Source organism: Leptosomus discolor, chromosome 10 (assembly GCF_034619465.1).
Source record: "Leptosomus discolor isolate bLepDis1 chromosome 10, bLepDis1.hap2, whole genome shotgun sequence".
In the NCBI taxonomy this organism is placed as follows: domain Eukaryota; kingdom Metazoa; phylum Chordata; class Aves; order Leptosomiformes; family Leptosomidae; genus Leptosomus; species Leptosomus discolor.
In genome coordinates this window covers 15,137,910-15,149,218 of record NC_141400.1, presented here as the reverse complement: position 1 = coordinate 15,149,218, position 11,309 = coordinate 15,137,910, and the positions used below count along the sequence as shown (strand labels likewise).

The 11,309-nt window shown below is 59.5% G+C and overlaps 1 protein-coding gene across 1 annotated transcript; it reads left to right on the top strand.

Moving 5' to 3' along the window:
* The first annotated feature begins 2,280 nt into the window (after nt 1-2,280).
* Nucleotides 2,281-10,573, top strand: NDST1 (N-deacetylase and N-sulfotransferase 1). The gene is made up of 14 exons (XM_009953784.2): nt 2,281-2,790; nt 3,361-3,843; nt 4,070-4,157; nt 4,386-4,540; nt 5,669-5,854; nt 6,227-6,355; nt 6,524-6,706; nt 6,941-7,037; nt 7,193-7,316; nt 7,790-7,964; nt 8,200-8,370; nt 9,240-9,349; nt 10,237-10,339; nt 10,454-10,573. The coding sequence occupies exons 1-14, from the start codon at nt 2,281-2,283 to the stop codon at nt 10,571-10,573; spliced, it is 2,634 nt and encodes an 877-aa protein (XP_009952086.1).
* The last annotated feature ends 736 nt before the right edge of the window (nt 10,574-11,309 follow it).

The following is an 11,309-nucleotide window of genomic DNA, read 5'->3' as shown; positions in this document are numbered from 1 at the left end:
CCCCATGGAGGGTTTGCTCCAGCAGTGAACCGGCAGAGCAGGATTCCTGCTGCTTTCTGCCTTGGCGGTGGGTTTGTGGGGCGGGATGCTGCCTGCCCCGGTCCCGGCTCACACCTGGCTGCTCCAGGGGTCCCGCACTGGACCCTGCCCAGGCAGGCATTGCCTTTGTGCTTTGACATGGCAGCCTCCCTCCCTCCGGAGAATCAGCCAGCGTCTGCCCAGAGATGCTGTCTCCAAAGCCTGCTCATTAAGTACGATAATTAAAAGCTCTTAGAAGACGATGGACTAATGAAGCCCCTCGGAAATGGCAGGTGATGTAGGTGTGGGTCCCGTTCCCATCTGCTCTGTCTCGTGGAGGCTGGTGTGAGGATGGACATGTGGTCCTGCCCATCAGCTGCCCTCTCTGGCACTTGCCACCAAACCGGCTGGCTGTCACTTGGCCGCCCGTCACCATGGGAATGCGGCTGCCAGCACCGACCGCTCCTGGAAGATGAAAGAAATGGAGGGGGAGTGGGACAGCATGGCCAGAATGCTTGATAACGCAGTCCCGGCTCTCCACATCCTTAGGGATTACCTAGGGGAGCCTCCTTTTTCACACGTACATCCCTAAAATCAACATCCCCATGTGCTTCTTTCGGACGTGGAGAAGCGCCCTGCCCCAAAACCCCAGCGGGGGTGTTCTGCTGGGGATGCTGAAGGTCCAGCCCTGCTGGAGGGGAGGAGAGAGTGGGTTGGGGCAGGGCACACCTAAGGGGGCTGAGGAATAAAGGTACATCTTCTCTTGGTCCTGCCTGGAGATCATCCATGTGCACAGAGATAAATTACAAGTCAATAAAACCGGGTGCTCCACCATGCCCGGCACAGCCGGCAGCAGGGGTTGCCGGTGGGTGAGGGAGACGGTGATGGAGGCTGGGTGCCGGCAGTGTGCCGGGGGCCTGGGTGAAGCAGCACCGTGCCAGCAGGCTTGGGAAGCAGGGTCTGGAGCGGGGCTTGCTGCAGGGAAGGGCAGGGATGACAGGATTACCCTGCCAAGCCCCAGCCTGTAATCCATGGTACCGTTCAGCCGGCCACGTTTAATCCTGTTACGTGCCTGGCTGGTGTCTGTAGGGCGGGTGCTCAGCCGCGGTGCTGACGGGGAACAGACTCCTGCCCTTGTCCCCAGTGCAGTGGTGAGTTGGGGGACAGTGCTGTGAGCCACCGTGCCAACGCTTTTATTTTTCCCTTAAACACACATCGGTGTCCTCCCTCCCCGGGCAGCTTCCCCTACCAGCAAGCAGTGCCCATCTTTTTTATGTTTTTTCTTTCTTTTCTGTTTTTAAATGGGCCTTTCACAGGGAAGGGAAAAATATTCCCAAGGTCTCTTTGGCTCCACGTGGGCGCTCCTGTGTGCCCGTCTCGGTGACCTTGACTGGCGACTCCCGGCTTGGCCTCATGCCGCCGGCCTGGCCGGCAGCCCGTGTCCCTCCGTGCCAGCCGGGCTGGGCGATAGGGCACTCAGACCCCCCGCACCCCTGTTCTCCTCACTGCAGCCTGGCTCCCGGTGGGCAAACAGGAGGAGAGGGGGTTGCTTCTCCAGCTGCTTGGTGCAACGGTGACTCCTGAGGGGGCTGGGGGCTCCCCCTGACAGCACCCCGGCGGTGCCGCCATGCCCCAAGCACGCACTGCAGCCGGCGTCCCACGGCACGTGTGCACGCTGCGCTCCCGCCCCATCCCTGGCGCCGCCGAGAGCTCGCAGCGATCTCACGGCAAGCCCTGGCACGCCGACGAGCTCGCCGAGCGATCTGCCAGGGCCGCCGCGCCGGCGTCAATGACAGCAGCGGTGTCGGTACCGACGCCGACCCTGCCTGCTCATCCCACCTCTCTCTCGCAGGGTGCTGTGCAGAGCTGGGGGACCGCGGCACACCGGGGAGCCACCATGCCCACGAGCCTGCCACGAGCCGCACCGAGGCCACCCGCCGCCCCCTCACCCCACTGAGGCCATGGGGCTGCTGCTGCTGCCGCCGCTGCCACCACCACCGCGGGGATTTCGGCTCGGCAAGGGGACTCTCGGTGCATCTGCCATGGTGACATGAAGCGGACAGCGAGGGACACCGGACTGCTGGAGGGGAGAGACCCTGCACAGGCGGCCTGCTAGTATTTTAATTTATTAGTAGTATTCCATTTTATTTTACCTACTTTTTTTTTTTTTTTTGGTTGGTTCGTTGCTTCCCCTCCCCGGGGCTCGCAAGGGGAGGGGGCAGGCAGGGGAGAGGGGCCCCACCTCGCCCTGCGGATGCAAGGATGACTGTGCTGGCCAGGGCCCGGCGGGGTATCCGGCAGCTCTCTCCGCAGGTGGTGCTGCTCCTGCTCTTCGTTTTTTGCCTGCTCAGTGTTTTCGTCTCTGCGTATTATTTATATGGGTGGAAAAGGGGCTTGGAGCCCTCTGGGGACGTGTCGGGGCCGGACTGTGATGAGCCCAAGGTCGCCCCTTCCCGCTTGCTGCCGCTGAAGACCCTCAAGGTGGCCGACTCCTCCCGCACAGACCCCTTGGTGCTGGTCTTTGTCGAAAGTCTCTATTCCCAGCTGGGCCAGGAGATCGTGGCCATTTTGGAGTCGAGCCGCTTCAAATACAGGACGGAGATTGCCCCGGGGAAGGGGGACATGCCCACGCTGACTGACAAGGACCGGGGGCGCTTTGCGCTCATCATCTACGAGAACATCCTCAAGTACGTTAACCTGGATGCCTGGAACCGGGAGCTGCTGGACAAGTACTGTGTGGAGTACGGTGTGGGCATCATCGGCTTCTTCAAGGTAAGGGGGTGCAGCCAAGACACCGTGGCCAGGCTGGGCATGAGTGGGGGACTCTGGGGTCCCGCTTCTCTGCAGGGACTTTTCCCTCCCCTTGCTTTCTGCAAGCTGCCTGAGTTGGTGTGGAGCCAGCCCGCAGCCTGACATGGGCCACAGGCTTCTAGCCGAGGGCACCATCTTACCCCTCTCCCCATGGAAGGGCTGTGAAGCCCCTGTGCGTTTTGGGGGTAAAAATACACCTCTGGGATCAGCCCAGTTGCTTTTGGCGTCCCGTCTCCCAGCAGCGACCCTTGCTGGGCTTTGCCAAAAGCATGAGCAGGTGTTTTGCTTGGCAGCCCTGGGGACCTTTACATGTTGGACATGAGCAGGATTGAGCATGTGAGGGGGACGAGGGCACCCTATGCTCAGGAGAGGAAGGAGGGGGATTTGGCACCCCGATCTCTGGGGGTGGTGAGCTGCCTCCCCCCTTGCCGTGGCCGTTGGTGCCCCCGGTGAGCCCCTGCCTGCACAGCCAGTCTGGGTGCGCTCGTCCCCAGCGTCCTGTCTCCTCTAGCCTCCATCTCCCCCATACAGGCCAACGAGAACAGCCTGCTGAGCGCCCAGCTGAAGGGCTTCCCTCTCTTCCTCCATTCCAACCTGGCGCTGAAGGACTGCAGCATCAACCCCAAGTCACCCCTGCTATACATCACGCGCCCCAGCGAGGTGGAGAAGGGCATACTCCCCGGCGAGGACTGGACCGTCTTCCAGTCCAACCATTCCACTTACGAGCCGGTCCTCCTGGCCAAGACCAAGTCGGCCGAGTCCATCCCGCACATGAGCGTGGACGCGGCCCTGCACACCACCGTGATGCAGGACCTGGGCCTCCACGACGGCATCCAGAGGGTGCTTTTTGGCAACAACCTCAACTTCTGGCTGCACAAGCTCGTCTTCGTGGACTCTGTCTCCTTCCTGACGGGCAAGAGGCTCTCCCTGCCCCTCGACCGCTACATCCTGGTGGACATTGACGACATCTTTGTGGGCAAGGAGGGCACCCGCATGAAGGTGGAAGATGTCAAGGTGCGGCTGTGATGTCCTGGCTGGCTGGGCAGAGGCTGTGTGGGGCTGGGCACTTGTGCCTGCTCTGGGATGCTCCAGGGATGAGCTTTCCTACCCCCAGAGCATCCCCTGGCCCTCTGGGAGCCCCTCTGTGAAGCTCTCGGGGGAAGGGGTCCTCACCCTGGCCTGGCAGCCATTCCCATGGTCGCATGCTGAGGACATCTTGCTTTCTCTCCCTGTCTCCCAGGCACTGTTCGACACGCAGAATGAGCTGCGCACCCACATCCCGAACTTTACCTTCAACCTGGGATACTCAGGGAAATTCTTCCACACGGGTGAGGAGGGTGTGGGCATCGCTTTGCGTGTTGGTGCCATATGGCTGGTGTTGGGGCACGAACCAGTGCTCAAAGAGGCCGATGTCAGGGCTGCAGGAGGGTCCTTGGTCATCCCACCCTGCTACCCCACACCACCCGGTCACCAAGAGGGGCTCCCCCTCCCTCTGCCCTGGCTGCTCGCGTGTGGCTCTGCGTGCCTGGCAGTGACAGTGAGTATCATGCCTGCAGGTACCGATGCCGAGGATGAAGGTGACGACCTGCTGCTGTCCTACGTGAGGGAGTTCTGGTGGTTCCCCCACATGTGGAGCCACATGCAGCCTCACCTCTTCCACAACCAGTCGGTTCTCGCCGAGCAGATGACCTTAAACAAGAAATTCGCTGTCGTGAGTAAGATGCTGTTGGTGGGGGTGCTCGTGGTGGGGGAGGATGGGACAAGGGTTGTGAAGAGGCTTCTAGGGGGACCTGGGTGATGGTCCTTGCTTACCAGAGCAAAGGGACCTGGTGATGTTAAGTCACATCCCCCACGTTGCAGCTGGGTCGGTAAATCTGTTTATAAACGAGTACCTGGAGCAAAAAGATTTATCTGCAGCAGCCAACGTGCTGCCCTGGTGCCTGTGCGAGGGGAGACGTTGTGCCCTGCAGCTGTGCCCGCCTGGCCCGGCGCCACGGCGGAGGTGGAGGTCCGGTCAGCGGGGATGCGGTTGGGTGCGCAGCCCGGCGTGGTTTGATGCTGTGCTGGGCAGTGATGTGGGATCCTGGAGTGGTGGCCGTGTGCTGGGAAGCTCTGGCTGATGGAAGCTCCCTCTGCAGGCCGAGCTGTTGGGGACACGTTTGGTTTATAAAAGCAGGCTCTGACCGTCAGCTTGGTAAGGGGTTGTCCGTCCTGTTGGACTGTCCTTCCTGTGGCCCTGATAAAGGCAGCATTGAGACCAGATCATGCTGTCATCGACTGGTTTGCTCACCGCTGTCTCAAATCCAAATGAGTAAAGCCAGACCCAGTAATAATAATTGGGTCCTATGGTCCAAGAGAGGGATCTTCAGGCTAACTTGAATTCATTGCATGATAATTAGAGGTGCTTAATTAGAGAGAGACTGGACCATCCCTACTTGGGATGGGCAATTGTCCAGCTCTGAATTTCCAGGCTGTTTTATATCTACTGATATAAACCAATTTACAGTCCGATATGGATGTATCTCCTTGTTCTCCAGCAAAAAGCTTTGCTGCTGTTGCTTTGTTGGTGACAGCAGAAATGGCAGGGGTGAGGATGGTCCACGTGACACAGAGGAGTGAGTGTGCATCCAGCACGTCTGCTCCTGGGCTCCCTTTCCTGGAGACAACCACGGTTAGGAGAGGATGCGCAGGCACAGCCCAGCCTTGGTTGCTCTCCAGAGGCACGAATAGACAATCTGTAGTTGGGAACGGGCAGTCCCTTGGGGAGAGATTGGGTTGAACTGGAATGTTGTGGTTTTGGGGTCTCCATGTCACCCGCTTCCCTCTCTTTTCTCTGCAGGAGCATGGCATCCCCACTGACATGGGGTATGCCGTGGCCCCCCACCACTCGGGCGTGTACCCTGTCCATGTGCAGTTGTACGAAGCTTGGAAGCAGGTTTGGTCAATCAAAGTGACGAGCACAGAGGAGTACCCCCACCTGAAACCGGCTCGCTATCGCCGTGGCTTCATCCACAATGGCATCATGGTAGGTGGTCAGGCTTTATCTCTGGTGCTTTTCTCCTCTGCCTCCTGCACCAAACCCCAGAACCTCAGCGAGTGGTGTCTGGGCAGCTCAGATGCTTCAATCTGAGGGCTGTGCTCTCTGCTCATACTGCATCGCAGAAGCTCGTGTGAGGACAATTTTTGGCTTCTCTGTCTCTCCCCCTCTATCCCTTGTGAGTAGCAGGATTCAAGTTGAGGGGCAATGGAGCTGGTCCTGACCTCTAAGGGGCTGAGGACCCTCTTTTTTTTGGGGAGGGGAAGGGGACCCAGGCCTGGATGCCTGGAGGAGGCTGTGTGGCTGTTTTGTTGCCCTGGCTCCTCCACCTACTCCATCCGTGTCTTTTTTCTGTCCCAGGTACTCCCCCGGCAAACCTGCGGCCTCTTCACACACACCATCTTCTACAATGAATACCCTGGTGGCTCCAGTGAGCTGGACAAAATCATCAACGGGGGTGAACTGTTCCTGACGGTGCTCCTCAACCCCGTAAGTACTGCCGTCCGGGGACAGGCAGGCAAGTGTCTCTTGCAGAGCCTTCCCCCGGTGCCACCGTGGGTCATGTCCCTGATGTCCTTGGCCAGGGTGGCAACGATTTGCATAGGACAGCTGCCGGGTGAAGCTCCACTAACCCCTGCTCTGTCCTTTCCACTTCAGATCAGCATCTTCATGACTCATCTGTCCAATTACGGCAACGACCGCCTGGGCTTGTACACCTTCAAGCACCTGGTCCGCTTCCTGAACTCCTGGACCAACTTGAAGCTCCAGACGTTGCCGCCCGTGCAGCTGGCACAGAAATACTTCCAGATCTTCTCTGAGGAGAAGGACCCGCTGTGGCAGGTAACCCCCATGCCTGGAATGGGGGTAATAGCAGGTGTTTCACCTCTTTGTGGTTCTGCAGGTGGTGCCAGGAAGGTGTTTGCCCTTCAGAGCTGGAAATAACCCCAGTCTTTGCCCTGCTGGCTGAGCAGCATTGGCCTCCCTGCATATCTGCTCGGGCTGGAGGGGGCTGAGCAGTGGTGCGCAGTCCCGTCCAGGCTGCCCTGTCTCTAATCCTCCCCCCTTGCATTACAGGATCCCTGTGAAGACAAGCGGCACAAAGACATTTGGTCCAAAGAAAAGACCTGTGACCGATTCCCAAAGCTTCTCATCATTGGGCCTCAAAAAACAGGTGCTTCTCTTCACCCTTTGTGCCATGAGCACACCGGGAGGCTTGCCAGGTCCCCCCCCACACCCCCAAAGATCCTCTCTCAGCCCTCCTGCCCTGAAGCAGAGCTCAGAGGGAGGTTGGGCCCAAGTCAGCTCTCGCTTCCTGTCTGTCCAAAGGAACAACCGCCCTTTATCTCTTCTTGGGGATGCACCCGGACCTGAGCAGCAACTACCCCAGCTCAGAGACCTTCGAGGAGATACAGTTCTTCAATGGACACAACTACCACAAAGGCATCGACTGGTAGGTCTCCCCATCCTTCTGGTTTTCCTTCGGGAACCAGAGCAGCAGTGCCATCAGGTTTCCTTTCAGCCTTGCAGCCACCAGGCTCTTGATGGAGGGCACCTGGGTGCTACAAGGTGGGACAAATCCCTCACAGGCTCTGCCCTGTGCCTTCAGGCCGTCACACCAGCATGGTTTATCCCTGAGATGTTGTCTGTAAGGCAAAGGCCACTTGCCAGGACTCAGAAGTGCCCTCAGCAGAAGCTGGGTGCATGTATGTGCCTCTGCTACCCCCTGGTTTCAGGGTCTGCCTGGGGAATCTGGTGAGGCCTAGCCCTTCAGAGTGGCTGGAGGGGATTGTGGAGCCCCAGACAGCGTGTCAGACCTGGGGGGAACTCTGCAGGGTTAGTGCCTGGTACAGAGTGTCTGCGAGGGAGGGTGCCAGGCACATCTCATGGTGCCCATCCACGTGCCTCATGCTGTGCCTCCCTCAGGTACATGGAGTTCTTCCCCATCCCCTCCAACACCACCTCTGACTTCTACTTTGAGAAAAGTGCCAACTACTTTGACTCAGAAGTGGCTCCCCGGCGAGCCGCAGCCCTGCTCTCCAAGGCCAAAGTCATCACCATCCTCATCAACCCTGCAGATCGAGCCTACTCCTGGTATCAGGTGAGCCGCTGGCTTCTGCCTCTCCCCTGGATTGGGCAGCCCCGTGGGGTGGTGGGCCAGGGCCTTCCCTCCGTCAGCTTGGTTTGGGAGGTGGGGTGGCTGCGGGTGCTGCACTTTTTGGCTGAGCAAGATGCGGCAAGGACACAGCATGGTGGCCTGGGAGCCACGGTGCCTCTTGGGCAGGCCAGGATTTGGGTTGCCTCGGGATTAAACCTGCCTCGCTCGTGCCTGACAGCACCAGCGAGCTCACGATGACCCGGTCGCCCTGAAATACACCTTCCACGAGGTGATCACGGCTGGACCGGAGGCTACTCCAAAGCTCCGGACCCTGCAGAACCGCTGCCTGGTGCCAGGCTGGTATGCCACCCACATCGAGCGCTGGCTGAACAGCTACCACGCCAACCAGGTAGGGATGGGAGCACCCGACTCCTACAGTGGCAGCACCCCGGGGAGACCTCCTCACCCAAGCAAGGATGCGGGGGAAGAGAGCTCGGGTCCCAAGTCAGCTGTGAGGGTGCTCCCATTGGAGCTGCTTCTCTTACACCCTAAAATCCACAGGGGGGAAAAGCATTTGGAGAAGGGGCAGAGGAGAGACACTGCAAGAAGGAAACCCTTGTAGCGTGAGGTTGGTGATGGATGATGCACGAAGACATCCCTGTGCTGGTCTTCTGGCAAAGCAGGGTTGAAATGGGGCCGCAGGGTGGAGGGCCGTGGGTGGCTCTGCAGGGGCACCCAGCACTCGCCTGCCACTCTTGGCCACAGACCCCCGCGGGGCTGCCCTGTCTGGTGTCACCGCAGCATCGAAACAGGACAAAAATAGGGACAGAGCTGCCCGTGGTTGGAGCTGCCTGCAGGGGAAACGGGGGGTGGATGCCAGCCCCGCTGTGACCTGCACAGTGGAGCGCTGCTGGCAGTGTGGGCTCAGCCCCTGAATGATTTTTCCACCGTCATTTAACCTCATGAAGTCTATTAGTTGTCTCCTTCTCACATAATTGCTGCACTGCCATCCTGGCTGGCTGTGGGTTGGGCAGCCCTGAGTCGAAGCTCTGATGTTGTCCTGGATGGATCCTGGCCCTGGATCCTATTTGCAGTTAATTTTCCAACACCAGTCTGAGTGAACACCGGGGCACTTTGGCGTTTGAAAGGGGACCCTGTGTGTGCTGGTGGCAAATTTGGCTCCAAGATGGTGAAAGGTGCAGCGAAGGCAACGTTGTGCCCCAGGAGAGCGGGGCTGGGAGCCAGCGGCACCTCACCGCCCTGCCTTGCTCCTTGCAGATCCTGGTCCTGGACGGCAAGCTGCTCCGAACAGAACCTGCCAAAGTGATGGAGACGGTCCAGAAATTCCTCGGTGTGACCAACTTCATCGATTATCACAAGACCCTGGCGTGAGTCCTTCCCCAAGCTTCTCCTTCCTCCCACCTGCTGTTGCTCTCAGTGCAGTGGGTTGCCCCTGGGGACACCCAGCCCTGTCCTGAGCCAGCCCCCAGCCCTGGGGCTCGCTGCGGAGCTGCTGCTGGTTTTGATGAGACCAGCATTTCCCCTGAGGCCAGAACAGCAGCTCCTCGTTGCTGCGACCTACACTGCAATCAGAAATAGTGTTCAACAAGCATCCCACTTTACTGTGCTTATCCAGACACCATGGTGGGGACAGTGGTGTCACTCTGGGCAGCACAGGAGCAGCTCTGGGCTCCTGGAGTGGAGTTCAGGGGTGCATTAGTGCCACATGTGATGGTCTGGGGGCCCAGCACCCCTGCTCCTTGTGCATGCCCTGAAGAGAGCAGCTCTTGCTGCTGGCCGTGTGGCACCTCTGCGGTGTCACCTTGCTCTGAGCCGTCCAGACATTAAAGCCCACCGTGGGAAGCAGGAGCCTCCAGAGCTCCTAGAAAAATAATAATTTACCTCTGGGCAGGGCTTGCCTATAGGTGTGGCTGTTCTGAGTCTGCCCCCAGGTGCTGTGGGGCTCTTGAGGGCATCCAGGGCTGAAGGTGCTGCAGAAAATAGTAATTAAACCCACACAGACCCCCGTGCTCCCTCAGCAGGGCGATGCGGGGGTGAGTGAACCTTGGTGGGCTGCTTACTGCGCGGCTGCACGCGGAACCTGTTGTGCCAGGGTGTCAGTGACGAGACATTAGCTGGGCTGCAGATTAAAAAGAGGTGGAGAAGTGCCCCTGCGCAGGGATGGGCAGCAGCGGGGCTTGTCGGGCAGCGTGCTTGCCTGCCGAAGGCGTGGCGGGGGGGGCGAGAGGGGTGAGGCAGAGCTCTCGCTTCGCAGGTTTGATCCAAAGAAAGGATTCTGGTGTCAGCTTCTGGATGGAGGCAAAACGAAATGCTTGGGAAAGAGCAAAGGGAGGAAGTATCCCGAGATGGATTCGGATGTGAGTATGCAGAAAGCCTCCTGGGACGGTCCCGAGCAGGGCGAGGGGACTTGTGCCGGGTCCGTGGGCTCGGGGCTGATCCCCCTGACCCTCCTCTCTGTTCTCCCGTTGCAGTCACGCGCCTTCCTGCGGGACTATTACAGGGACCATAACATAGAGCTCTCCAAGCTCCTGTACAAAATGGGGCAGACGCTGCCCACCTGGCTGCGGGAGGAGCTGCAGAGCACCAGGTAGCTGCCGCCCGCCTCCTGCCCAGCCATACCTGAGCAGGGCCGACCCCTGCACCCGGCGGGACCTTCCTCAGCAATACCCGGCCGGCCGCCGCCTTGGAGGGGACCCCCAGGAGCTGCGCCGGAGGCTGCCCGAGGGGCGGCCTGGCTCTGCGGTCCCTGCGCTGCCACCTCTCTGCGTCGCCCACACCCGTTTCTCTTTCATTTGATTTTCTTTTTAATTCCTGGGCCTTTCAGTGAGGTCCCTTCCCGCCCCACTCTGACATGGGGAAGTGGCACAAATTCCCCCTTTCTCTGCCTAAAACAGGCTCCAGCTCCCCTGGGCCTAAGGGCAGCAGCAGAGCCATACCTCACCTCGTGGTCTGAGGGTGGAGGAGCTACTCTGGGCACGCTGGAGGTGACTTTGCTGAGCTGCAGCAGAGGAACAGAGCTGGTGGTGACCCAGAGCATGGAGGGACCCAGACCTGCTCCTGCCATTGGCCCCACAGCAGGAAACAGGAGAGTTTGCTGGATTCCCCCGACACCTACTCGGAAAAGCTGCAAACAAGGCGGATTTTTCTTTCAAAGTCTCGGGCACGATTTCTTTTATCATCTCTGTTCATTTTCAAGCTCCTCAACCTCTGTGGGCAGCACGGTGGGACTGAGGCCAAGCAGGAGAAGGGGCCAGTGTGCTTGCCCCGGTGTGCTGGCCCCGGCACGCTCCCCGGTGCACTCCTGTCCCCCCAAGCCCGCCCTGCAAT